General features: G+C 43.0%; 1 protein-coding gene across 5 annotated transcripts in view; it reads right to left on the minus strand.

Annotated features, from left to right (window-relative positions):
- Positions 1 to 27,665, minus strand: part of DAB2 (DAB adaptor protein 2) — a 42,491-nt gene extending 14,826 nt beyond the window's left edge. For 3 of the 5 annotated variants that reach the window (XM_073343834.1, XM_073343833.2, XM_073343831.2), the window contains exons 1-6: positions 27,487 to 27,665; positions 21,915 to 22,035; positions 6,845 to 7,033; positions 3,039 to 3,178; positions 1,877 to 1,975; positions 1,227 to 1,358 (exon numbers count right to left, since the gene is read on the minus strand). In XM_073343834.1, coding sequence (XP_073199935.1) covers positions 1,227 to 1,358; positions 1,877 to 1,975; positions 3,039 to 3,178; positions 6,845 to 6,938 — 465 coding nt within the window. In that variant the 5' untranslated portion in view covers positions 6,939 to 7,033; positions 21,915 to 22,035; positions 27,487 to 27,665. The remainder of the gene's footprint in view (positions 1 to 1,226; positions 1,359 to 1,876; positions 1,976 to 3,038; positions 3,179 to 6,844; positions 7,034 to 21,914; positions 22,036 to 27,486) is intronic. The other 2 variants (XM_073343835.2, XM_073343832.2) reach the window with 2 other exon arrangements.
- Positions 27,666 to 27,954: the final 289 nt, after the last annotated feature.

Below are 27,954 nucleotides of genomic sequence, written 5' to 3' on the forward strand. Positions count from 1 at the left end.
TGTGGCCAATTTTGTTCAGATTTTCAGAGACGGCAAAAAGGCAACTCCCTGCCAAATTTTGAGTCCTTGCTCCAAAGGTCACCAGAATAGATTTCTTCCCATCCATTCCTCTCCTCCCCTGCCTTGTTCTTGGCAACTGAGGAACAGCATGGGATGAAGTTTTCCCAAAACTCAGTCTTAGACACCCAGGATGTACAGTTTCAAGTTATAAGGAACTGAAAATGGCCTTATAATGGGTAGTGCTGGGAAACTTTAGCCAGTGTTACCAGCTGCACCTATAAAACAAGAGTCAGTGATTAAGCCAGCATTTAAGCAAGCATTAGCAAACGAGCTTGCCCCAAGGATCCTGAGACAATAGGTGGAGAGCCCAGACAAGCCATCACTCTTGACAATTGCATAAGCCTTCCAAAAGGCTACTCGGTTTCTGGGAAAGTTCACACCAGGTCCTATCACTTGTTTGTTCCAGCTTTCTCTCTTTTTGGGGGGTGGGGAAGAGTAAGAGAGGAGAAAAAGCAGTGCCCCATGAGCCAGACATGAAACTTTGAGAAGCTGGAGATATGGCTTGTCATTAGTAGCAGTTGTGTTAGACAGGAACAGCAAAGTCGGAACTAGTCAAACTTGCAGGATTAACACATCCACAAGTCTGCACTTGAGCTCAGACACTGCCATTTGTGCTGGCCTTTTAACAATTCTTTATTCCCACTTTTAAGAGTGCAGACCAGAGCTCCTGGCCATGAATACAAAATTTATTGGTGTGCACATGTTTAAGTTGCTCTCCATTGAGAGGAGAGGGGCTCCTTTGGCCAGCCGCAGAACTTTGCATGCTAAAAGGCAAGAAATAACCCAGTGTTCCCAGTGCCTAAAGCAAGCTCCAGCCACTTCAGTAACTTACATCTCTGTGGTGGGTTAAACACCATGTCATACTGCAGTGAGAAATTCTTAAATCAGCAAGACATGGAATGTTATTCCTCAACTGATACTCTCCATTGTAAGGAGTTACTCCATTTCTATTTTGAGAGACAGCCTGTTGAATAGGCTTCTTGTTTCTTCAAACTGGTCTTTAAAAGCTGAGTCAGCTCTGTTTGGAGTGGTCTATGGGCTTCATAAAACAGTTTGGGATAGGATTGATTTATTGAGATGTAGAAAAGCATAAGTCATATGCCCAAAAGTTGGCCTGCAGGTCACACAGGAGGACCTTAATGCCCAACAGATCCCTTAATGCATACCTGTTGTGCTGTTTTTATGGCAAAAAACTGATGCTGTCCTTCTCCTCCGCAAACATATCCAAATGCACGGTTGTCAGTGACATCCCGAGCAATAAAGGAGATTTTGTTCACTGGATGCTCATGTTCTATGACCTAGAATTGAAAGCAATTAGTTCCAGTCTTTTGGAAGAGTGACAAAACCATGGTTTGGTGCAGAACAGAACTAGAGTACACAGAGAAAACTATGGGATGGCAGTGACTTTCCTCAAGTGCTTATGTACAATAAAGACCTAAGTGAGCTCAGATTATCAAATCTGTAAAAAGTGGACAGGGCAATACCCAAGGGGTTTGCAAGCATTAAGGTTTGGCATGCTCTGTATCCCTAGAAACATGACAGAATGGTGCCAGGCTATTAGTGCCTAAAGAGGTCAGACAGGATCCAACTCCCTCCCTCTCCCTCCAAAGGAGGGGAAAAAAAATCAAGTAGATACAGATTAACTCCTACTTTCCCCATAGAAGAGAGTCCTCACAGAGGTGTTCCACATGGTAGAAAAAACTTTCCTGGTCTTTAAATTTTAGGTGAAGCAGTTGCTAAGTTAGTTTCTTCTCTTCTCCAGTAAGAACAGCTGCAGTCTTAATGGTCATGCACATAGCCAGTTTTGAATTCTTACCCCAGTTTTCTCATCAATTATCTTGATACCAGAAAGGGAAATGTTCACCCAGATCTTCTGTTTGTGCTGTCCCTGGGAGCGGGCAGCTACTGCCATTCCCTAAATGAACAGGAGTGTTATTAGTATGAGATTTATGCAATTTAAACTTGCTGAGTACCAATGTCGTCAGCTTGAGCCAAATTTGTTCGATATTCAAAGCATAAAAGTTGTATTTCAGTTTAGATTTGTGTAACCTATAGACCTCAGTGAGGCTGCAAAGCAGCTGAATTTGGCCACTTGTCTACACCAGAGATTAAGTTTTATTATGCACCCCTGTTAGTAGACAAAATACTGGAGTTTTAGGTTCTCAAGATTGTTCCCCCACCTGCACTAGTTTAAGCTTGGAAGAGGTTTAAAGCAGACTTAATTTATGTAGCTCCTTTTGACAGAGGTGCTATCGGGGCAATCTCTTTACTAGGCTAAGTCCCTTCCTGGTTTAAAGGAAACAGGTGACTGAGATCAGTTGCCTATCCATACTGCCCAACAAGAGTGACCACGTTATTAGTACTGAAGAGGCTGATATGAGCCCAGAGGCATGTAAATCTGAACATGCTTAATGTTGCTGACTAGTAGCTTTGTAGCTCACTCTGCTTTGCCTGCATTATTCTCCAGACTTTGTTGCTATAGGTCATAAGACTAAGGTTTTATTGAGCATTTTTGCATTGCTAGAAGAACATGCATCCACTACTACCGTAACTAAAATAAATGCATGTTTTTACAAATGCTATGGAAATTCTCCCTGCCACCTTCACTCCCTTCCAGGGAGTTTAAATTCTCCAAGTTTGGGATTTGATTTTGGCTCACCAACCTGCATCTGAACTGGAAGATGCTAAGAGCTATATGGATTACAAAATATTTGCAGAACAATTTTCAGATTAAACAGTTGCTCATTGTAGTTTTGGGCTGCTTCCTTCCCTTCATTAGCTCTGCTAATCTTTTGATTGGAGTGGCATCTTTCCTCCAGCTAGGATTTGTGCACCTGTATCACACTGAAGTGTGGTCATTGCTTGATGTTACTTTTGATATGCAGTGGGAGTTGTGGCATGGTGTGCCTTTGACCACTATATCCTGCCTACTGAATAGCATGCATGTCTGCTTTAAAAGGTCAAGTTCAGGCCTTTACCTTCAGCTTCATCATTGAATCCTGGCTCATTTTGTCTCCTCTTGCTTCTGGAACATCATCAATGCCAATCAGCTTGGCTTTGTATCTTACACCATCCCCTTTGAATCTGGCCAAAAGAAATTCATCTGTTTTCTCTGATCCTGAAAGATAGATAAGCAGCTTTTAAATGATGGTGTTCAGAGCTTAAGTGTCTAGTCTCTGAGGAGAGTGCTTCGTCATTCATTTTCTAATCCATTCTAATCTGCTGCTAACATACATTTACATGAGCCATATGTTTTAATATTGCTTTTGAGATATTGGGTAACTGGGAGTGTCCAATACTCTTGTACTGTTGGGTCCCATTGTTTATTAGATGGCGATTTAGAATTGTGGGGAAGCAATAGGAGACCTCAGTTTAAGGCTAGTTATATTGATTCTCTAACCTAAGTTGCTTCTGCCCATCAAGTGCAATTTTAATCTTCTGAAGGTAAACAAGGTTATACTACAGACTTTCTAAAATCAGGGTCGACAACCTTTCAGAAGTGGTATGCAGAGTCTTAGTTTATTCACTCGAATTTAAGGTTTCGTGTGCCAGTAATAAGAATCCATATGATCCATGCTGAGATGCGCCCCCTCTTGGCCCTGTCTGCAACCCTCACTGCCCAGGCCACAGTAGAGGCCCCCAGACTGGTGGCCAGGACCGGGCCTGGCAGCAGGTTGAGGGGGCTGGCAGCTGGTACCCCAGGCCAGCAGTGGAGCCGGCAGACAGAACCCTGGCTGGCAGAGGGCTGGTGGATGGAATCCCAGGCCAGAAGCAGAGCCCCTGGGACTGGTGGCCAGGACCCAGGCAGTGCCACTGGAAGAGCTTGTGTGCTGCCTTTTGCATGCATGCCATAGGTTGCCTACCCCTGTTCTAGATCTTGAAATGGACATATTACCTTAGGTCAGGGGTGAAAGTGACCTGGTACAGGTGGGTATGGGCCTGCATGCAGCCCATGCTTTAACATCCCTGCCCCTTTTGCCTCCCTTGGTGACAGCCCTGCTGGTAGGGTCTGTACTGGCAGGGCTGCTGATGGGGAGGTGTGGGGCAGGCAAAGTTAAAGTGCTGCTGTGGCAAAGGACCCTCTGTAAGTGCTGCTGTGGCAGCACTTCCATGCCTTGGTGGCCCTGCTGGAATGGCTCCTACTGGCGGGGCTGCCCATGGGGGAGGCAAAAGGGGCACTGAGGCAGCACATTAATGTTATTGCCTCCCCAGGCTGCCAATGAGAGGGGCCAAAGGGCAGCTGCCCTGGGGCTGGCAATTTAAGAGGGCCTGGGGCTCCTGCTGCTGCTACTGCAACAGTGGCTGGAGCCCCAGGCCCTTTTAAACTGCTGCTGGAGCCCTGGATGGTGGGGGCCAGGCAGTGCAGATGGGCTGGCTGGGGGAGGCTGACATCCAGCCCTGCCCCTTCTGCAGGAGGCCCTGCCTCTTACCAGTACAGGGGCCAGCTCTGGAAGGATTTCTTATTACTTTCACCCCTGCCTTAGGTCTTGGCATCTATTAAGTCACAAAGTGACAAGGCAAATGTTCCCCCGCTCCCTCTACTAAACAGGTAGAGTATCCCTGGTTCTGGAGCAGAAATCCTGTTTGATACCAAGCACTGACACTGCAGAAAAATCTCTTGGTCTATAATCAATTAGATTACTCTTCCATTCTACAGTGAGAATGTTCATACGTTAACTTTTAGTGACCAGAAGTGTTGTGTACAAGATTGATGGATCATATTTCAAGTGATTAATAAAGGTAGACAGAAACAGGCTTCAGTCCTGCTAGAGTTCATAGATAGCACAACTTTGTTGTGCTTCAGACTATGAAAATCAAGTATTTGGACACTACTATAAACAAAGGCTAATGTTTGATTCTGGCTGCTTAAAGGTAATCTACCAGCAGGTATTAACACCTCTGAATTTCAGGAGGTAAGTGTTAGGCACCAAGAAAAACCAAAATGCAAACACCACACCAAAACAGAGTGGCCAAACCTGTATGTGGAATGGTGTGTGTAGAATGATGTGCAGACATGAATTTGACTCCACCATCCAGATTACCAGAATCTGAACTGGAGAAGGTTTCTAGTTCTAAATTAAGAGTTTGATTTTTAAGCACTGTTCTGGAACAGTGAGCTATTCCTTTGAAGACAGCTGCAGGTTTAGGAATAACCTATATTCATTTAAGATCTTGCAGTTACTCAAGTTGCTTCCTCTCTGCCACCTTAGAATTATTTTAGGTTTTAGGGACTCTAAAAAGTTAGGGAGAGTATCACTGCAGTATTTAAGGTTTGCTAGAATCTCTTGCACTGCCATGAAAGTTCAACTCTGACAGGTCCTTTTATAGGATCCAGTAGTAATCATTTGGTCAAGCTATTGCGTGTATATAACCCAATCTCCTAGTCTACCCTACCCATGCATGCTGGAATATAGATTGGGCATTTGTCAAGCATAATGAAACTATACTGCTCCATCAGCAGCATTTGATGTTCGAGTCATATCTTCAGCTATGTTCTGGACTTGTTATTTCTGCAAGTCAGCCATCTCCAGGAATGCAGTTTTATTCTATTGTACTACTTTGTGTTGGCTCCTTCACCTAGAGGAAGGTCACATGACTCATCCTCTAACCAACTCTTTGCATAAGGGACAAGATCAAACAGCTTTTCCACTTCCATACTTACCTGATTAAGATAGTTATCCATGAGAAAGTGGAAGCTGTTTAAACCAATATTTTGGAGGAACATTAAAAGGGTGTAATTAAAAGTGGTACAAGCAGTCAAGGGGTTCACTGGCACCTGGATGACACAGAATAGTGAAGGAGGACCTTAGATCTATGCTAGGCTGATGTAAGGGAGTGGCAATAAGCCAAAACTCTAACCATGTTATAATCTGAGGAAGTGTAAACTTGCATCTACACGGTGCCAGACCATGGACTGTTGTAGCAGGTTGAGTCAGTGCTGTAGACCAAATTACTCACAGACCTCTAAAGGAACTGCCAGTGGAGTTAAGTAAGGCAAAATTGGTGCTGTGGCTTGGGTGTATGCTTGCTTAATGCAAGACCTTTCCTTGCCCCCATAACACAGATGCTCTCTACTGTTACCCAGAGGCGGTGGTGCATGTGAACAGAGATTCTATTCCGAACTAGCAAGAGTTAGCAATAAACTTCTGAGCCAGTCAATTCTAGGGATCAGTTTTCAATATATGTTGGTCTCAACTCCTATAAAAAAACCCCCACACACCACTTTGGTCATTCAGAGTGTTCTGTAGTTGGGAGCACACTATTTAAAAACCCTTACAGGTGAAAGTGCAGAGGATTTAAATCTGTTGCTGAGTCAGCTTCCTAGAACTGAGGCTATCTAGCTGATCATGACTTAAGCTTTTGGGATTTGGTAGAAGTTTTGTAGGCAATGGGGTTTAAGTCTGGTATTAAATGCAGCAGACTTTTCAGAAGGAAAGGGTTATGGGCAAGTGCCAATAGCTTCTGGGAGATTAAGCCATCAGTGGCAATGGTTAGATGCTCAGCACTATGGAAGTGCACCACTTAACAGCATTAAGGATTCAGACATCTTGGCTAGTATTTATTACCTACTCCTCCCCCCCCCCCCAAGGAAAAAAACCAAATACACAAAAACAGACCAGCCAGTCCCTTGAGGGGTTATGCTAAAGTTCTGGACATGCATTCAGAGCAGTTGCTATTTGAAAGCGTGCCCTCAAGTGATATTTTGAAGAGTTATTAGAGGAACAATAGGAAAGTCACAGGCGGCATATGAGGTAACTTAGTACTGGAGAGATGAATTGCTTACCCTTCTTTTTTTCCTTCTTTGATGCAGGAGCTTTTGGTGCTGCCTGCTGCTCAGGCTGGTTGTTGATATTAGTGGTTTCTACTTCGTTAGACATGGTGAGATGGAGGCCAGCCTCAACTCCAGAAGGGGGATACTTGCTGTGTTGCTGGATGTCCAAACAGTGATCAACAGGTCGGCATAATACTTTGCCTTGAGGAAGGAGATGAACTACTTTAGTTAAACTGCCAATATTCCATTCAGTTATTTAAAATATCACCATATTAAGACTATTAAAAGTGTACATGCCATAGCCCCACTATATAGAAGCCAGTAAAGAAGTTAGATTTCACATGAGGAGTTGTTCTAGCTGCAGACCTTCCAGGAAAGGCATTTTAATGTATCCCATTAAGGGTCACAGATATTCACATTATATGTTAGTAGCCTAAGTGCTTAGTTACAGGACATGGATCAAGATCTAGCCACTATTTGCTTGGTGTGCCAAGGAGGTCAATTTCATACAATTGCCTTCCTGAGCTGTTTTTGCTTTATCTGCTATACAGATGTTGGTTTCTAGTCTGGCTAGACTGCCATTTTGATTAATTTCACTTGGACTTAACTATTGCTAAATAAGTGAGCATTTTGCAATTGCACAATAGTGAGGGGAAGAGGAAAGCTACTGGTAAGTGCTTCAGATTCCACACAGGTGAAAAGTGCAGCACTTGCAGTTTTGGGAACAAGTTATTTGTGGCCTGAAGTTGATGGTATTCTCTCCTTGCTGAGATTTAAGCTTACCCACTTTCTCTCCTCCTCCTCAAGATTAATGCTCTAAATACCTGTTTTTCTGCATGGATGTGTCCTTCTGGAGGATTCGAACTCTTATCTGGACAACCAATAATGCAATAGACTAGCTAGAGATCTGTCAAGACTTTAGGTATGACATGTAGGGACTGATATTCAGTGCAGAAATGCTCCATATTCTCTCCATTTCAGAGCCGCTCATGCCATCTGATGCCTGTTCACTAATGCAGAAATGCCAGATAAGTATTGTTTTCTCAAGGGGATTATACAAGCAGGCCCATAATTTGTGGTCCTGTGCTAGTTGGGCCAACAAGAATGTGATGTAGTGGGCAGAGGCATCATTTGGCCAGAGTGTAAAGGGTATGTGCCCTTCCTGTAGATCACCTCAGAGTATTCCTGGTCCTGGAATGGCTTTTTGCTTGCCCACCCACCTACCCAGCAAAAGTTCAGTAGGGGAGTCCTGTGCAGCAGGCAATTCTACAAGTTTCATTTTGCTTAGTTTAATTATTCTCAAGGGTTGTTCTGCTTCACAGATATGAGCAAGCTGAAAGACTATTGTAGTGTTTCCTACTAAACCCCATGTGTTTACAGACAAAGTAATCAAAGTTACCTAGGCAATCATTTGTGCACCATTAGAAGGTGATTATTCAGAAATTATTATGTTCCCTACATCTAGTTGTCTTACAGCCTAAAGATCCCTGGTTCTCAAAACTCAATCCAGGTAAAGCCAGGATGTTTTACAGTAGCATCCCTGTCAGACAGTCTCCAAGGGTGTTGGAACAATTTGAATAGTGGGGGTGCTGAGAGAGTCATTGAACCAAACTGTAAACCCTGTATATGATGGAAATCACTTCAAGCCAGGGGATGAGGCAGCACCCCTGTTCTACCTGTCTCATTTGATTAAGAAGCCATGAAGTAATTACAGAGGATCTTCAAACTCTGCAGTCCTGATCAGGCTCTAAATGTTTTCCTAATATAGTTTGAAAGACATAGAAAGTAACTGTTTAGTAACAATGTATTTTAGCATCTAAGTTCAGGGGTAGTCAATAGGTGTCCTGCAGGCCAAATCTGGACCACCAGAGGTTTTTGAACAGACCCCCCCAAAAAATAATCTTAAGTTTCCTCTGGAGTCTGGACCTTGACTATACCTTGCCCAAGAAATTTGGACCTTGACAAAAAAAATTTGTCTGCCTGTGCTAGATCTGGAAATACTAGATCAGGGTAAAGCATCAGATAAACGCAACTAGTACTTTAACTGGCAAAACTGGATTTCAAAATATGCAAGACATCCACAATGAGACAGTATTTAAAGAATTTATTAAAGAAAAAGAAGTCAGCCATCTGAAGGAAGCTGAAGCAGTCAGGAAATAGAAATTGGCTTCCAGGGGAAAAATAAAGCAGAGACTTAAAAGTAAGTGTCTAGAGCTAATCTAGACAGCTACATTGTCACACTGATTACATTAGATGACAAATGTTACAATTACAAGCCAATATGCCTTAGCATCCTTATGAAAAGTTTAAGAGGTTCTGTGTGAGTCATTAAGTTTTAGTTTGGTTTTCCCTATAGCACTGAAGAGGAGCTACACCAACACCAATGCCTTCTATCACAGAAGGCAAATCAAGACTAGCTTAATAAAAATTAAAGTCCTATGAGTAAACTGATAGCTGTTGACATTGGACTTTCAGTGCAGATGGGGTGGGATGAATATGTAGCTCTTTGGTTTCTATTTCTTGAATGTCAAATGGCAGAAAATTCAGTCTTAATTGTGAAATTCCTAAAGGGAAGTCATTCAAGTGGCTCTTTGGTGTAGGTTGCCTGTAGCCAATAAGGGTCTCTCCTCTACATACTGGCAGTCTTGGGAAATATACGTGTTCAGGATTTCCTATTACTGCCCTCAGATACAGCTGTTCTGCTGGGTAATATTGCAACATCTTCTAGGAAAGTATTTTCTCCTCTAGAGAAGTGGAAGCTGCAATGTTGGTCATAGTATTGCACTAAAACCAAGGCTATTGAAAGCCTGGAGCAAGATTATCCATAGACCAGATTGGAAGAGAATTTCCATGAAAAGCAGCTGTTGCCTTCCTTGCTCTAGTCAAAAGGCTAGTCAGTGTTTGGGCCATCCTCCTCCACCTGATTAGTCAGTCCCTGACAGGGGCAGCCAATAAAGCATCTCTTGCATAGGAGCACTCAAACCAGTTACTGGAGACCAGGAAGTGAGGCTGGAAACTAAAAATCTCATCTGCCTTCACTGAAGAGAGGCAGAGTCAGTGATAGCTGCTAATAGTGTCTGACTCTGCACTCTCAGAAAGCTGACCAAGGCAGAAGTCTTATGTAGTCTGCTCCCCCTGCTTCTGAGATGACTTCTTGTGGGAAAATGGCAGCTGTCGGCAAAAAATTCCAGAAGTATCCAGTTTTGAGTCTAGAAAAATTTAGTTTGTTACAGTACAAAAAGAAATACTGGTTCAGAGCTTTGACACCCCCAAAAGCAACATGAAGTTCTGCTGCTTATTAGTCTTGCACTTAGAGTCATCAGCTGTTGAAGTTTCTACACAAATTTGTGTAGAAAAGTTCAACTGCAATTAAGGGAGGACCCAGAATGTTGTTCCTGGCTGCTTATTGGAAGCCAAGTGAACATGTTCCAAAGTGATCAAGCCATAGAAAAGACCAGGAGTCCTAAATCTAGTATTAATACCCATGTGTTTAGTCATGATTTTGGACTGCTCAGGAGTTTTGAGCATTTATGCTGGATGTTACCCTGGGGGGGTGGGGGGGGGGAGAACCACGGGCGGGGGAGAGAGGAGAGAATATCTTGGAACCAACACTGCTGGTTTGCAAGAGATTTTCCTTAGCTAGAATATTAATTGGATGGTCCTGTTGCCTTTTCAGTTTAGTTTCCCACCACTATATAAAAACTTGATACTTGTTGCCATATAAATGAGATCATTGCAACAGAGACTATGACTAAGGCCAAAAGGGACCCATCATGATCATCTAGCCTGATCTCCACATCACAGGCCACAGAACCTCACCCACCCACTCCTATAATAGACCACCTCTAGTTGTGTTACTGAAGTCCTCAAATCAGGATTTAAAGATTTCAAGTTATAGAAAAAAAATCATTCACTAGTTTAAACCCACAAGTCAACTGTGCCCCATGCTGCAGAGGAAAGTGAAAAACTGAAGGTCTTTGCCAGTCTGATCCAGGGGGAACCCCAAGTAGAGTCTATACCAAGAAGTTGACTGAAGATGAAGTCTAGGGTCAATTACAACACTTAAATCTTGGTGACCAATATGTATTAATCTCATTCCACTTAGAGATTTACACTAGAGGCATCTGCTTTAAATCAAAAGGAAGAGTAATTTTGTATGCATATGTAATAAGCATATTATGCTTGGAGAAACCTATGTATAAGTATTCTAGTTTTAGCTACACAATCTCTTCCATCACTAATTTTGACAAACCCAGATTCACCAGTTGCATCAAATTGATCCTATAGTTTACAGACTAGACCAAAAAGCTGGATTATAACCTCCCTAACTTTGAGCACTAGTAGCTGTATCTTAGTCCTAGTTAGTAGATCAACTAGGCTTATGATAAAGTACTTGTCCATCAGAAAGATTTCTGAAAGTCTTGATTCAGATGTACAGGTACGTGAAACTTCAAGTTTAATTTCTTTTTTAATGTTAATGTTTCAGCTCTTTGTAGATTCCTTAAAGTGAATTCTTTAGGACTACTGGTGTCACCATTACAAGCAGTGGAGTTTAAATGGTCTTTCAGCCCAGAGCATCTTTGCAGGCCCAGGGAGAAGTACAATATCACCATTCCTCCATTAGCACAGCATGATAATTTTCTTGTCTATGGTGTCCCACCATTTAGTCACAGGTCTGCCTCTAGGTCAACCTGATGTTGGTTGTGCTTGCATTATTTTCTTTGGCATCTTATCCATTTGTTTTCTATGAAGTCCCACCATTGGCTACAACTGGAAAAAATACAATCCTATACCCTGATTTCACTCCTTACTCTAAATTCATTGGTCTTTAATTCTATTTTATACCTGCCATCGTTCAAAGAACTCCACTTTATTTCATTCAGCCTTCTAATGTTTCTCATTTACTGTAACTACTTCCAGACCTCTGTATAATACTGTTGGTATATTGGGTTGATAAGTTTTGTAAACATCTTTATCAGTCCATTATTTTGTCAAATGGATATCTCCCTTTAACCTCATTCCTGGAGCCATCAGCACAGATGAAGCTGTCTAGAAACAAAATTCTACTTGTTCTAGTACTTCACTGCTGCATTTGAACACTTGTCCCTTTCCTCAAGATAAATGCCAAAATGACAAAGTGGTTACAAGTTCCAGTTTGACTGCACTGATTTTTCCTAAACTAGCAAGGAGTATCATTAATTCAAGTGTGCATGCCCATTGTACTAGGTCATCTGCATAAGCCCCTTAACTCTACAGTTGATGTCAGACTCTCCAACAAGGGCTCAGTCATTTGGAACTCTTATACCTTTTTTCCTCTAGTCCTTAGGAAAAACAAAAATAAGGTATTGCAGTACTGAATCACCTCCCTAGTCCTAGTTAAGGCTCACCTGTTCATACATTCAAGGTCCTGGTACCTTCCCCTCAACATGAGCTCCCAGCGTAGCAATGAGTTACTAATCCTTTATTACTCTCTTCCCCATTCTTATCATGAAAGTCCCTGTCCAGTAGGTATGGGGACCATTCCTTGATGTAGGACTTTGCATTTTAATACAACTAAATGCATTGCTTGCATGGTAAAGCCATGTACCCATCTAGATCACCTGGTAACAGAATGTCAGGGCATTGTGACCACCTTTGTTTTCTCCAACTTTTATATTTACTGCTAGATCTAAAGATTGATCATTAAGCCCAGTAGTGATCCCTGTGGATGCCCACTAGATACACACCCATCTGATTAGGATTCCCTACTGACAATGGCTTCAAGAGGTCAGTTAACCAGTTAATTTAAATTGGGCTTATATCAACTGTTCTCAAATAATTAGGTTGGAGTCAGGGAGACAAACCAAAGGGGATGAAGTACTGTTTTGATGAGCACAGACAACTGCACTCCTTGGGAAGCCAAGATATGCCAGAGTGGTCCACTAAAGGCAAGGGATTACTTTCTGGAGCTCTGTTTCTACCCAAGGATTGAAGCTGCCTTCTCACTCAGAGCTTTTCTTGTCCTTGCAGGTATGTGCTCCCTAGTGACAGAAGTGTGCATTTCCCCATCCCTTTTGGAAGCTTATGCACCAGTTTAGGTTCCAAGGAGTTTCTTTAAAGTATTCCTAAAGGTTTAGGTGGAAAAGATTGGACCCATTTTCACTGTGGAAGTCTGAGGTGTTCTCTCCTGCAGAGGGATTGTCCAGTTTCTAACTAGACTGTTTGTCCACAGCCAATAGGAAATGTGTACTGAACAAAGATTCCTCTGAAGGACTATATTATGACTCTGGGAATGAGCCAGGTTTGAAATAGCCCTCCATGTGTTTAAGTCTGTTGGCTTATTTTATCCCAGTCCTGGAACAGATGTTTGAAAACTATGGTGTGCCAGCATTTTACTCCAGAACGTGGTCCTTCATTTGTGTGTGTGTGCGCGCGTGCACAATAAAAGCAATACATTTGATGCACAGTTTGGAAGTCCTTTACCATGCCATGGGAAGTGCTCTCACTCAGCTAGCTGGGAGACTCAGTCATTTTTCCTGCTGAGCCAGATGTTCAGGAATGTGCGAAGGTTATACTATTGTAAAGTTAATGTTTCAGTGAGTTGGGCTTCTTTACTCTTTAGATGAGCCTCAAGACTAGCTCAAAAGAGCACCATATTTAGTTTAAAGAATTTCACTAAACAATTCTAGTTAATGGTCTGAGAAGAACTTGTGCTGAATGAGTACTCCCAGATTACTTCACCTAACCACTTTAGAGATAATGCAATGGACAAGTGGGTGCTTCCAGCAGTAAGGGGTATTTTAAGTAGAGTGACAACCTTTTCAGAAGTGGGGTACATGCTGGATTCCCTTCCTCCAAGGCTTTGCCCAGGCCAGAGCTGCTCAGGGAGCCCAGGCTGCTGTGGGGAGCCCTGGACCCTCCACCTGCCCAGGGCAGGGTGCCAGAGAGCAGCCCCACCATGTATTACCCCCTCCCTCAAGGCATACCACCCAGGGCAGGTGGAGGGTCTGGGGCTCCCTGAGCAGCAATTACCATGGCCCACCTCTGGCTTCTGGCCTGGCCAGGTGGGTGGAGGTAGCTAAGGCTGACCTCAGGCCTTCCCTCCCCCAGAAGAGGCTGGCCCCACCTGAGCCTCAGACAGGTGCAAAGCAGGGCTGTAGAGAATCCAGGACAAATGCTGCCCTGAGTTATTCAGCCCAGAACTCTAACTCTGCATTTTGGGACTCTCCTGCACAATTTGTGACAGGTGGTCACCCTAATTTTAATGGCAAGCAGCTAGTTCAGAAGCTATACATACTTAGCCAGAAATAGGAAGGAGTTCCTCTATCTGCAGCTTTGTGCCCTTCATACTCCTCTTGGGGGGTGGGGGGAGAAGAAGAAGAGGGCGGCAGTGTCTGCTGTTCGAGTCCCTGCACTCTTAACAGCAGCAGAGGTCTTATTGGGTAATTCAGTCAGGTGTGATCAGTTGGGCCAGTGTTCCCAGGTATTCTCTAGCCCAGGGAGAACAAAGTTGTTCATTAAGATCAGCAGGTGAGCTGCACTGTTTTACTACAGTTGTGCAGGACACTAGTTCTCTCAACCTAGTTCTCTCTTGAAAGTCCTACTCCAGTTTGAAGCCAGGTCAGACCAGTGAGAACCTAGACAGGCCAAGTCAACATATTGCCAAGTTAGAAAAATCAAATAGCAACAGCTATTTTAGTTTATGTTGGCAACCAGTTTATATGTAACTGAGTAAGTCTTTGGTTGCTGCACTGTTACACTGCATCAGAAGCAGTACCACAAAAGCAGTATTCACAGGTGAGTACTATCCAAAACCTCTGCAGTGGGATGGATGAGATTCCATTAGTTCAATGATGAAGTAAAGGCATCCACTAGTGATGGGTCTGGATCAGTCAGCAGCTAGGGCACTGCAAGCCATTCAAGCCAAGAAGGAGAAAGTATTCCCATGAGAGCTGTAACCAATTGGCAGTTCAGTTATATGAGGGGCAAATAACTTTTCAGATGGGTCTGAAGCTTTCAGATAAAGATAACCAGGCTTTGGAAGAAGCAAGTGCTTAAGACTCAGGGGATGAAGTGATGCACAGTTAATCCCATTTAATTGGCGGTTGATCACCTGTCTGTCACGACCACCTTGTGGCCATTCTGGGCCTATTGCTTATAAAGCCACCTGATTTTTGTGCAGCTTTCAGTGTTAGGTGCATTCTACTGTTGATGCTAGAGTCTTCCACAATGCAAGTGGAACACCTGCAAACAGTTTTTACTGATAGTGGTGGAAACAAGGCCACACTCTGTATTTTGGCCTTACACCACACAGCAGCTAACACTTTGAAAGCCAAGATCAGATCACCACTCAAATGAAACAGGGCAGGCACACACAGACATGGCAACTTCACATACTGTATTGTGTATGCCATCTAATCCAGGAGTATGATTGGATCTGGGAAGAAACTCAAAATTTGCACGTTCAGCATATGTATACAGAACACATTGCACTGACTGTATATTCATTGCCAGCACTTTATGAAGCTGGTCAACAGTAGCACTGGAAAGAGGGACAAATTGTATATACACATTTCCTCTTCTGCCCCCATTCCTTTAGCTATTGGAATCTGAAGCCCTTAAAATGTGACTTCTAGTCCTTTAATTTTACTCTTCTTTTTGAATTTAAGGAAGGATTATTTCAGGGAAAGGGTATTTGTATTAGCCATTGTGCCAGTTTGTCATGCTTTTCAATTAAAAGCATAAAAATACTAATTGAAAGAGGAAGCAAGTAATTCAGCTGAGTTATTGGAGATTTAGGAAAAAGTTCAAATACACTAGCCCTCAGACACTTGAAAAATTTGACCTTCACACTCCTGAGTTATAGTGTAAGTGAGGGTAGAGTTTGGCCCTCAGCAGCTATGGTCAGAAGTTGTTCCACTAGGTGGAACATCCAGACTCATAAGGTATGCTCGACAGAAGACAGACTATTGTGTTAAAAACCAAACCACCCACTATTAGTCTGTTTAGGATTCTCTAGAAAGCTTAAAGTGTATACTTTGCGGTTATCATCTTGATGCCTCTACTTCTGGTAGAATATTGAGATCAGTCTCAGTTAATACCACTACTGATTCTATTTCAGAACTTGCCTAGCACTCTGTCAGGATCCAGTGGGGTGAAATGTATTTAGTGTTTGACCATGCATAAAGAGTGAGAGCATTCAGCATGCACATATAGCACTGGTGGAGGGGGGCAGGGGGCATGCAGCACAGCACCTCACATAGCAGGCATGTTTGTTGATAAGAAACCTCATAGTAAGACGTGTCCCATGCAGCCATCTACCTCAAGGCAGGAAATCCTGCTGAGATTTCAGAGTGGTTCCAGGAAGTCTAGGTATTTCAGACTTAAATACAACCCTGCCCCCAAACTAGTATGTGTCTTATATGCCTATGGGAGGCTGTCTTAACTCAAGAATTTTAGTGCAGCTCATCCACCTGATAGTTACGATTAGTTTTACCATGCACTTCATAGAAGTCAGACCTGTAGCAAGGCAGGCTGACTTCTCAAAAGGCTAAGATATTCCAAGAATAATTGATTAATACACAGATGGTTAAGAACCATTTAAAAGGGTTTCCTCATAAGTTTCTAGGCTCTTTGGACAGCAGCTTTAACAGTTTATTTTAGGATTGTTGCCAATAAGCTACAGTACTGCTATTACTCTAGGATGGCTTCCCCCTGCTCCCCGAAATAGTTGGCAGTTAGAGAGATTTTGAAGACCTCAATTATGGTCATAACAGCATTCCTCTTGATAGCTTGTGCTGCTATTTGGAAACTGTGGTAATAAGACCACCATGTTAAGCAGAGAACTCACCTGCCATTTATAGAAACTGAAATAATTGTATTTCTGGCCCTGCAGCAAGGATCACGTGAGTTAAATTGTGTGGAGAAAGGAAAAAAATGGGGGGAGGGGGGGAATATGGAGAGGCCAGAGGGAAAAAACTGACAGTAAAGTAAAAATCTCTACTAGACTGCCTAGTACTTTGTCCTCCTCGCAGCATGTGCTTCTTCATTGTCCCTTGGTACTGCAAGGGCTTGATATAGACAAAAGTTATTGCATGTAAATATTAACCTTGAATTAGAACCCAGGAGGCCAAGAGAGGACAGGAAAACAAGGCTTTATTGCCGACTCCAACATATCCTGTTGGGAATAAGGGAAGTTGCCAGAACTGCTGCAATAATTTAAGTACTACGAACAGAGTTTTGTAAGGCAATGTTTTCTCCTAACTAGTCAGTCATTTGAATTCCTAATAGTTTAGAAAGCTTGTATTTTGTACTTCTGCTTCAGCTCTTACTAAATTAGTCTGGAGAAGACAGGCACGACAACCCAATAGTCAGGAACTCTATTAACAGCAGCTGCATAAAGATACCATTAAATCCATTTGCCAAAAGGACATCTTTAGTCTATTACACAGCTGTTGGAGGATATTGTCAGTTTCCAGTGGCACAGGTGATGCCATCTATTTTTAAGAGAAGCCTGGCAGCTCTTCTTTTTAAGAAAAAAAGGAAGACAAACCACCCCTGAGCATTCTACCAACAAGTGGGTTAATTTACTAAAAAAATTTAGTGGAATAAGCTGAAACAGGGTAGAGAGAAACATGCTGCTCTCATGAGAGAGTCTGAAATAATCTAGGATACTAACAACACATTAATACTTGGGGCAGCTTCTACTATACAATAGCACATTCATGTATGTCCCTGTGTGGCTTGACCGACAATGACAATTATGCACATAAATCTCTGGACTGGATACTAATGTTGCAAATTTTACTGTTTAAACACTGTTGCATTGGCAATGAACTGAGTAACCTTGAAAGGCATTGTGCAAGTATTAGTGAATTAGAAAAATGAATGCACTATTTCAGACACATCTGCCTTTTGATCAGGGTCTTTTGGGCACATCTGGAAAGTTGAAGTGCTAGACTGGAAATGTTTTGCCTCATTATTAAAGCACCCAAAATGCTAGAGCACTGTGTGCTTTGAGTGGTCAAGGGCATGGAGTTTACACTTAAATTGAATGAACCTACTGTAGTGCAACAGCTTAGATTGGGCCATGACCTGCTGAATAAGAACTGAACTTACCACTTGCGATTGGAAAGTGGTACCATAGTCAGCCAGCAAGCAGTCCAACAGACATGGGCGTAGAGCCTAATCAGAGACCCTAGTGGGGTTAGCCTCCTCATGGGCCTCACTACAGATCATAGTTCTCATTTCCCTGAAGTGAAGTTTGGGGGAGGAGGGAGAATTACCAATTTACCTTTTGGCTCACATTTCTGAATTTAGTTTCCCAATGACATCATGGGGGTATCAGAGTGCAAATACCGCAGGCTTCAGAAGAAGCCTGCTTATGCAGCATTTCCCTTTTATTAAGGGGAATACTTTACACCACACTGCATTTATAGCAATATCCTTGTCTCTTGCTGCCTACATCTAGGAATGAAGAGGCAGTTTGCATGAGACTGACCCAGAGTTTTAAGAGCAGGAGTAATTTGGTTAACTGTTTTTCACATCCAATTCTAGTGGGATATATATAAAGACTCAAGCAACCAAAATCCAGATGCAAATGGAGTCTGGATGGCTGCCAGTGGGCACCTTGCCTTTTAAAGCAAATTAAATTTTTTTTATTAAAGCTAATGTTTAAGTTAAATACACAGGTTGAGAAAAATGTCTTTCCATCTGGGTATAATGTTTAGATCATCCACAAATACAAAGTCTGTTTAAAACTCATAAGATACATACTACAGTTTATTCAGTTCACTGGAGTTATCAAACTGTCAAATCACTTACTAGAATAATTTTTGGTATGCAATTTATTACCAGTCATTCTTTCCATACCAGGTATAAATGCTTGGCTTCCCTCCCCACCAGCCACTAAGAGTCCTTCCTCTTTCCAAGAGACTGGAAGTTTTTTTTTTTTAAAAAAGGAGCCATACTCCAAGTTAATGTTGATGGCAAGCTCATCCCAGCATTGCTACGATCAGTTTTAGTCTAGCTACCATCAGACATTTGGTGACCTTTCACTAATATCAGCTTTTGCCTTGAGGTCTAAGCAGCAATCACAACACAGCTGGTCAAAGCTATTGCTTAGCTAGTTTACAAGAGTCAAGTTCACAACACTAAAGATAAGTACTATTGGCTCAAATGACTTTCTAGAAACAGTTTTGTCTCCGTCATTTAAATGAGCTACTTTAGTCAGTTGGGGTCAGGGTTTATGCCTTTCACCAAGGTGTATCCTTATGACAAGGGTCACAGGCCTGCTTCTGTAGACTATTCTCTTTGTCAACAGCAATAGTTCCCATGGTTTATTTATGAGTTAATGTGTTTCAGAAGGTACTGGGTAGTCCCCTCCCCTGCCACTGCACTGGACTCCAGTACTGCCAACCCCTGAAGCAATGTTTAATTGCTATGAAAGGTAATGATGGGGAGCCTGTTCCTTGGCTACTGCCTTTAAGTCATATTACTGAAGTTTTTGGCTGCTAAACTTCAAAAAAGGATTGTGAAGCCAGTGACTAAATCATGGTGGCCACAGGGATTGCTTTGTGACAGCTCCATGTACTCCAAGGTCTTAGTACAGGCAACAAGGAGTCATTCCAGTGATCCACCATCCAAATGCCTTTCCCATATCTGCTTAGTTTACTAGCTGTTGCTCCATCAACTGATCAGGACAGTCTGTTCTCATGATATCATCTCACCAGTTTTTGGTCTTTACTTAGCATTTGATTTTTTTAAGAATCCAGGAAGTACAAGAACATGGCTTAGTCAGCATTTACATAATTTAGGTTGTTTTTAACTAAAGCCAGGCATCTGTTGCCTACTCATCTAACAGTTCTCAAAATGAACTGGCTATTCAGCAGTTTAAAGGATTTTAACATATTACAAATCTGTTCTCAAACCTGTGACATTCTAAGGAATTTGTACATTTTTAGGAGAGCTGGTTGGAAGAGATTCAATAGCCAGCTTTCTGTGGGAACGGTTTTGGCCAGATTCCAATATTGGTTTATAACTCCATGAATATAAGTACACCAAAATCTTTGGGCTAGTTCCCAACAGAGCTAGTCACCAAGCTCTAGGAAATACAGCATCTATAAATTGGAACATCATTCTGCTTATCGGCAGTTTACTTAGTTCTTAGCAGCACCCAGGATTTTACTGTAAGAGTCTATACCAATGCATTATTCATATTTGAATTGGTTGCAATCTGCACAACCCCTTATCCCATCTGAAGCTAGTTGGGTAAAGGGCAAAATGGCCTTGTGGCTATTGCTGTTCTGGGTCATTTAAATATAGGTGACAAAAGTAGATATTTTCAGTTTGTACTAAGCAGCTTTAGACAAGTTTGTTGATCACTGCAAGGCAAGAGTTTGTCAAGATCCAGAAGTTGGAAGCTAGAGTTTCTCCTCAGTATGGATCTCTTCTCTCCTATAAGGAACTTTTAAGATGTAGCTTCAATGGTCCTAAAAAGTCTCATAAGACTAGTTTCTGAAGTGTAGAGATACATTTGTTGCTTTAAGCCTTGACTTTCAGTTCTTCCAGTTCTATTTCACCATTTGTTGTGGATCCTCACTACTTTAGTGTTGCTTAATTAAGTCGATTTGACTCAGACTAAGTGCATTATAACTCATGTAAACAAAGAATTTTAGCAAGGGAATAGCTCAGTGCCATTTCATCTCCACCTGGAATTGTAGCTCAAGAGGCATACTCTATAGTTAAAACATCTTCTCACCACTCGGAGTAAGTTCTCTTAAGAACTCTGCCATCTCCCACTTTCCCAGTAAAGTTGGGACTTTTCCCCTACATTGAAGCAGTTAGCGTTATTTCAGTTGCATGTTGTAAGATCTGCCACTATTGGGACATCCCTCTTTGCAGTTTGAACATGTGACTATTTCATTAGACCAGAGGTAGGACTATTGCCTATCTTCTGCACAGCCTGCCATGGTATACAATGCAGATGATCCAACTACCTACCACAAAGTTGGAAGAAAATAGGATTTACTCCATCACCCTTGTGGTGTTTAAGAGTAGTGTGATCTAAGTTAATAGTTAAGATCTATTGGGCTAGGATTTGATTGAGAATTTGCATTATGCTCAGGATCTGAGTATGGAATGGATGATTCAGCAAGTGCTTAGAATTATCCTACAGAAGTGTTTCTGTAGAGATGGAATAAAGTACTTCATGAAAGCTAAGAATGGTCAATCTGGAAAAGCAAATTTAAAATCTAATCTATGTTAACTATCCACTATGGGTATGTCTACACAGGAATAAAATACCCTCAGCTGGCCCAGGTCAACTGACTCAGGCTTCAGCTCTGGGATGGGGGTGAGGAGGGAAGGGGAGAAGCCATGTACATTCAGGCTCAGGCTGCAGCCCAAGCTCTGGAACCCTCCACACTTTCAGGGTCCCAGAGCTTGGGCTGCTGCCCAAGTGTCTACATAGCAATTTCCCCGCCCCTGCTTCCAGCTCCAGAGTCCAAGTCAGCTGACCTAGGCCAGCCACAACCATGCCACGTACCCTTGGCCAGTACGTACAAGAGTGAAGCAAACATCTCACTGCTTCATGTGTCTCACATGCTTGTTAATCCACTGGAAGATACTCAGATATTAGAAGTGAGCACAGTAGGAGAGTCTAGTCTCTCTAGACTAGTGTCTGTGGGAGATTTGGTAACTGCCAGTTTGAAAATATGAAATGCTCTGTCAGATACAAGGATGAGTCTCTAGGGGCCTGGGGAGTTGCATAGCACGGATAGTCCGAGTGGGAATTTGTGCTGCCGCTGCTGCCATTGCCAAAGCTGAGTAACTGGAACCATTTGCTTATACCTCCCTCTGTAACTAGAGTTAAGACTAGTGTCTTATTTCTGCCTAAAAGATTTACAGGGGAGGTTCTCATCTGAACTATTCTCTGCCTCAGCATTTTTAGGTCTCTTTCAGTGGGCTTCCCTAGGTAGTCATTCAACATTTTACAACTGCATATGGATTCTCCCATTAGACATTACTGGCAGACTGCAATATCTTCCTGGATGCAAGATAGAGGGAATTCATGTTCTAGAAAATTACGATAAGGAAGACTTACAGTATGACAAAGCCTGGGTGTAGCAGTCAAGAACTCCAAGTTCTAATCCTGACTGACATAGGCTTCCTTTGTACCTTTTTGCAAGTCAGTCATCTCTAGGACCATCTTGTCCCACATCACCCTTTGAAAAAAAAAAAAAAAAGAATTTTAGCTACCTCACAAGCAATGTTCCCTCTAATTTTTGACAGGCCCATGTGCGCAAAAGATTTCTTGTGTGCAAATTGTTGTGCGTGCAGTGTTTCACCATGTGCACAGGGTTTAGGATCTGTGTGCGCATGCACAGCTTAGAGGGAACAATGCTCAGAAGTGCCTGGAGATGGGGCTCACCTTCTACCTGGGAGGAAGAGATTAGGCACCAACTTTGAACCCTGCTCTGAAGCTCCATCTTGCAAGTCAACCTCCGTCTAACAAGTGTTTGCAGTTAGATGCCCTTATCTTCTGCTGCTGAAAACAAAGACTGCCTCCTCCAGTTTTTGCCTTTCAAGATAGGAATAGTACAAAAGGCTAAAGACCCTCCTTTCTCTATTGGAGTTGTCAGGGTTGATCACAAGGAATGATTACAGCACTATCAGATCTGATATTTATAGTGAATTACTTGTCTCATTGTAATCCCTTCAGTGTTCTTATTTATCTTGTCCTATATAGGTAGACAAGTCTTATTCTTGATATCATGTGACAAAATTCCACAGTAATTTCAGATGTTAGGATTCTATGAAGCAGAATGTTTGCTGTTACATGGCACTTTAGTCCTCATGTATCAAGGTAAAAATTGCCAGCTAGTATCTTGTACAGGTCTCTTGCAGGACAGGGACCAAGTGTCCAGTCAGTGTCTTTTTAAAGCCTCCTGAATTGTGTACAGTCACTGAACCTTGTTATTTTAATAAGAGAATCCCCATCCTATGAATCACTGGATGATCCTATAAGGATCTAATAGGAACTAGTAGAGAGGGAGGAAATTCAGTCAAGGCTAATGTGCTGTCCTTAACTGGTCCCATTGAACTGAAAGTGTTATGATTAAGAGGGTGTGTATTATCAGTGTTTGTTACTTTGGAGACAGTTAGAGGGAGTGAAGGCCTGCTGTCGGGACTTTTATCAAGTCTTTAACCCAAGAGCATTTTGCAGTGTGCAGGGAAGCTGGTGGTTCTTCACTTATATTGAGTCACACACACCGTGTCAGCAATGTGTCATTCTGAGGGGTTCTCTACACCCAGGGGCAAACCTGGGTCAGTGGGATTAGTGTGTAGAAAGTTAAGTATTGGAAGGAAGAGGCTAAGTTAAGTGTTGAACAAAGCTAAGGACTTGCCTACACAAGAAAGTAGAGCCAGTTTAGTTACACTGATGCAGTATAATAGACCTTGCCTATACACAAGCAGTATTAGCAATAGTAGACATCTATATTTCAAGATGTCTGCATTCAGTTTGTTTTGAGTCCCAAGACCATGATGTTCTGGCAGTCAACTCATTTATTACCAGGCATTCTCTAGCCACCACCCTCCCACTTCACCTCCAGCTGGCGTTCCCTCTTCTCTGTAGAGGCACCTTCCTCCCCCTAAGTCCGCTAAGGGCATTTTAGTGGTTTACATCAGCATTTGTACTCAAAAAGCAGAGGTGTGACAAGATGGCTTCTGCAGTAACCTGGCTAGCCTCAGCATTCACTCCTGCAAGAGACTTTAGTTCAAGGATGTCAAGTTGATTGGTATGTCAGTTAGCCATGATTCCTTTCTATTACACCTGTTCCAAAAAGAGTCTAGGATTGCTAGCTCTGTTCATGTGTTATTCCCAGTGGGAGTAAGCTAAACAATGTCCAACCTCTGATCTTAAAATTCTTCTTACTAGAAAGCCACAGTTTCTTCCATTGAAGTTTTCAGGATCCCTTATCTGAAGGATACTTAGGACATTAATCTAACTATGCACTGAAGGCTGTGGTTAATTAAATTGGGCAGAAGATCTGAATCTTACTGATAGGCACTAGTAAGGACAAAATATTGCCCTTATCCCTCCCCTAGCCTGAGGGAGCTTACTTCCACTGACTGAGAACAGATCCCTAAAGTATTCTGGTGGCCAATAAGTGAGTCTGTTGCTTTGAGTGCTCTCAAAGGACAGTAATGTCATCCAAACTGCTGGCCCTGCTGAATGCAGTCCACATGCATCCCAAAGTGCAGGGTCAGCGCAAAAGACCACCCAAGTGTCATAGAAGCACGTAGCTCATCAAAAAAGGATAGGAAGCCTGTGGGCCTGGCAACAGTACTTGAAGATTACAGCATGGTTTCAGGCTACCCCATTTCATCTCTGGACATCCACATCTTCTCATTCCATCTCTCAGCAGCCTGCCCAGCTGGGAGACCACAATCCCCCTCCTTGAAACCAAGTATTATTGACTTAGGTTCCCACAGAGCCCAGGGACAGATGTCTTTTCTGCCTGCTTCATTTAATGTGTCCCACATCCAGTTGTCTTATTCCTGTATTCAGAATATTTCCATCTGTAAAATGGATTAGTACTCTTCCTTCACAGAGGAAAGCATTCATAAGATGGTGCTCAGCAACCATCAACTACAGGCATATGGACAGCTCTCTCCTCGAAGCAGATCTTGACTGACAAAGCTCTGGCTCCTCCCTCCCCCCACCTTAGAGTTCTAAACACTGAAGACAGCTGCAAGGACATAGATAATAAATACTTGCCATGTTCCTGCTGCGTCTCCAGGCCATCCAATGGATATTGGACCTGCCTTTCCCCCCCTCAAGGAAACTTCCTATGAAGCGTTAGGGAGACATTACCACTGTAAAAGTGAGGATTTTATAGCAGTCACAACTGATTAAGTTCTCTGGGGTTAGGACCACATCTTCCGGTTCATAGCATGCCAAACAGACAACTGGTGCTTAGTTTGTTTCAATTGACATTGGGAAAAAAAACAAAACACAATGAGGAGACTGATAGTAAGTCATGCTGTAGCAAAGTCAAATACCAGTTACCAGAAAGGATGAGTGAAGATGGTATTAAGAGTCACCTGAAATGTTGGAGTTGAGTGATCTAAATGCCAAGAAGTCTTAAATTTGGTCTATTCTTCAGGAGTAAGGGTCAAGGAGTAAATGGGGCCTAGAGTAAAGGTCCCAGTGACTTGGGAATGCTCTCCTATTTACACTAATCTTTTCCTCAGTCTTACTCATCTTTTGCCAATTAATGCTTTATTCCTGTGGCTCACCTATCTTAATTTGCATCTTTTATACCTTTTGGGGGGTTCTCTGTTTACGGCAAAGGTTGGTTCCATTTCAAAGTTAGGAATGGAATTCATGCTTTAGACCCAAACCCAAGACATTTGGCAATTTCAGAAGTTTTCCTAAAGGACAAGATCCATTTTGGTTTGGCAGAGCAGGAAGGGCCTATATACACCATGATTCCCAAAATAGAGTACTCTTGGAATGGATTTTGCACATGGGAAGGATAGGGAAGAATGATCTTCTATTGCCCTAGGGACCCTATTTTGAAGCCTATTTTTGAGGCATCTTCTAGTATATTCCTTTTCCAGATGGTTATGGATTTGCACCAGAACTGAGTCTGGAATCAAATGTCTAGCTTCTATGAATGAATTAACCATTTTCCCCATCCCAATTTCTATTACTAATTCTTACATTTGAGTTAGGTATTGAAGGGGGGTGAACATCTCAGAACATGCATTTGTTAGGGTTAGTAAAAGCACAAGTGCCACTTGCCATCAGAAGGCTAATTTAAAGGCACCAGTGCCTAATCTAAGAGTTTTCATAACCAATGAAGGGAAATGTTCCCTTCTACGGTGTCCCTGCCCATTCCCCAAAGGGGGATTTCAGCCACGTGCATATCTCTGCTGACGAGATGAAGATACCTTGCTAGATTCAGCTTAGACTTTTGGTATTTGTACAATTTTCTTGGTCTAGTTACTCAGGCTTCTACAGTGTCCCAATTTCAGGTATTTTATCCTGTATTAAAACCACTTTTCCTTACCTAGTTAACTGTGGAAGCCACAGCAACACTGAAGGGGAAATATTTGTGGCTTTTTAAAGGGGATGAGGCCGGTCTCTGCAAGGGACATGCTGCTGTTAGATGAGGATTTGCTCTTGCTAGGCCACCCAGGTATACAGTCATCCAGTCTCATTGGAGGAGACTTTATCATCATTTTCTAGCTTGTTTAGCTAATTAAGTGTGCTGCTCTTTGTTTTTAAAGCAGTGGAGAGAATGGTTACACCAAGCTACTAAATAAATTCTACTGTAGGCAAACAATAGATTTAAGACACCAACCAACTACTGCTCAGAACAAGGACATTGCCTTGAACAGTCTGATAGGCCCCCCCAATGAGTGTCATCATGATATCCTGAGCAGTGAGGGCATACATTTGTCCTGTAACCCATTTCTGTTTATTTCATCCTTAAGAGGAGCTCCCTTTCACTAGGCAGGGGCTTTTTTTTGGCTACAAGATTTGTCACATTCGCCTGTAAGAGTTCACCCATCACTACTGAGATGTCACCTACTTGCCCCAAGTGCAGACATTAGAAAGCCAAACAAACAAGATGCTCAGGCCAAAATGCTTAGTTATGTTCTCACCCTTTTCTCTCCCCCACCCCCATTGGCACTGAGTGACTGGATTCTTTCATCCACACTATTTCTAGAACAGCAGGTTTTTACTAGCTATATTACTACATATATAAAAATAAAGCTTGTCTTAATCCCCTCCTAGCTGCAGAAAGTGCTTGTTTATTTTGCTTGGTGTTCTTGGGCTTCTTTAGGAGATGGGCCCTTTTAGACTCCTGAAAGCAGGATGCAGACATTTCCACCCAATTTTAGCTGGAGCCTTATTTTGGGAGTAAGGCCATGCTACTGCCTAGCATTAATATCCCCCCATATCGATTTAAAAACCGTACTAGTCCTAGGCCATGAAAGCCATCACAGTCACAGCTGGCTCCAGAGATTTAACCCAGTCTCTCGCGTCCCCTCCCCCAGCACGGTTACTATTGTACGTTTCAGCGCTTTAAAGGCGTTAGGTAGCCCCCGTGGGCTCTCGGTCTTTGGCAGAGCCTTTACCTAAGGGCGTTGCCACAATAAAGCCCAAGTTCGCGATCAGTCAGCCCCCAGGAAGAGTTTTTCCTAGCGATAGAAATCAGAGACTTCGTGAGGGAGAAGCCAAGACCAGCTGGTAGGCGATTAGTCGGCTCCCGTTCCGAGGGGTCGCCTTCTCTGGGCTGCCTGGAGCCCGTTTTACAGGCTCGCCCCAGCGACGCTGCGGGTTGGGCTCGGAGTCCCCCGGCAGGCGGTAAGAGCCCGGGCAGCAGGCGCCCCGGGCACGCCGAGGGCGGTTCGCTCTAGCCAAGCCTGCGGCGTCCGGCTCAGAAGCAGCGGGCAGCAACCCCAGCGAGCGAGTCAATGTCACACTCGGGAACAGGCTGGGGGCTGCTGCCTTAAGACCGGATTCTTAGCGCCCCCTCCACCCCTGTACTAGGGGCAGTCTGGCCTAGAGCCCCTAGGACCCTTTACAAGGAGCCCCCGATCGATCCCCCCCCAAAAAAAGGTAGGAGGAGGAACCACCCTCCTGAAGAGCTACTTACAGCCTAGCTCCGTGCTATCCGGTGCATACTCCTCGGGCTACAGCCGGTAGAGTAGCTGACACCGTGGGCCCGGTTAAATATTCAGTTGTATTCCAGCCTTTAGTGTAGTTAGCCACTCACAGCCAGAGATATGGTTTTAATCAGATGCTGGCAGCTGAGGACTACCCAGGAATGTGCTGTGATGATTTTGCTGCTTGGGCTTGGCTACTCCCCCTCAACGTGTCGGTGCTTCCAAACTTAACCCTTTGCAAACCAGGACTGAAGGGAACCAGGGCTGTTAGGCTGTTATGCAATAATGAGTACTACAGCAGAGAGGAGAAAATGACATTAAAGGGGTTGATTTAAACCCACAGCAGGAAATTCGGAGGTTTTTAAATTAGTTGTGTGCGTTTTTAAGGCTCAGAGGGAATTCACAAGTAAGGGGTGGAAGGTCTGTAGCTCACAAATTCTGCAGGTATTATCATTCAT

The sequence above is a fragment of the Lepidochelys kempii genome, chromosome 5, assembly GCF_965140285.1.
Source record: "Lepidochelys kempii isolate rLepKem1 chromosome 5, rLepKem1.hap1, whole genome shotgun sequence".
Lineage (NCBI taxonomy): Eukaryota > Metazoa > Chordata > Testudines > Cheloniidae > Lepidochelys > Lepidochelys kempii.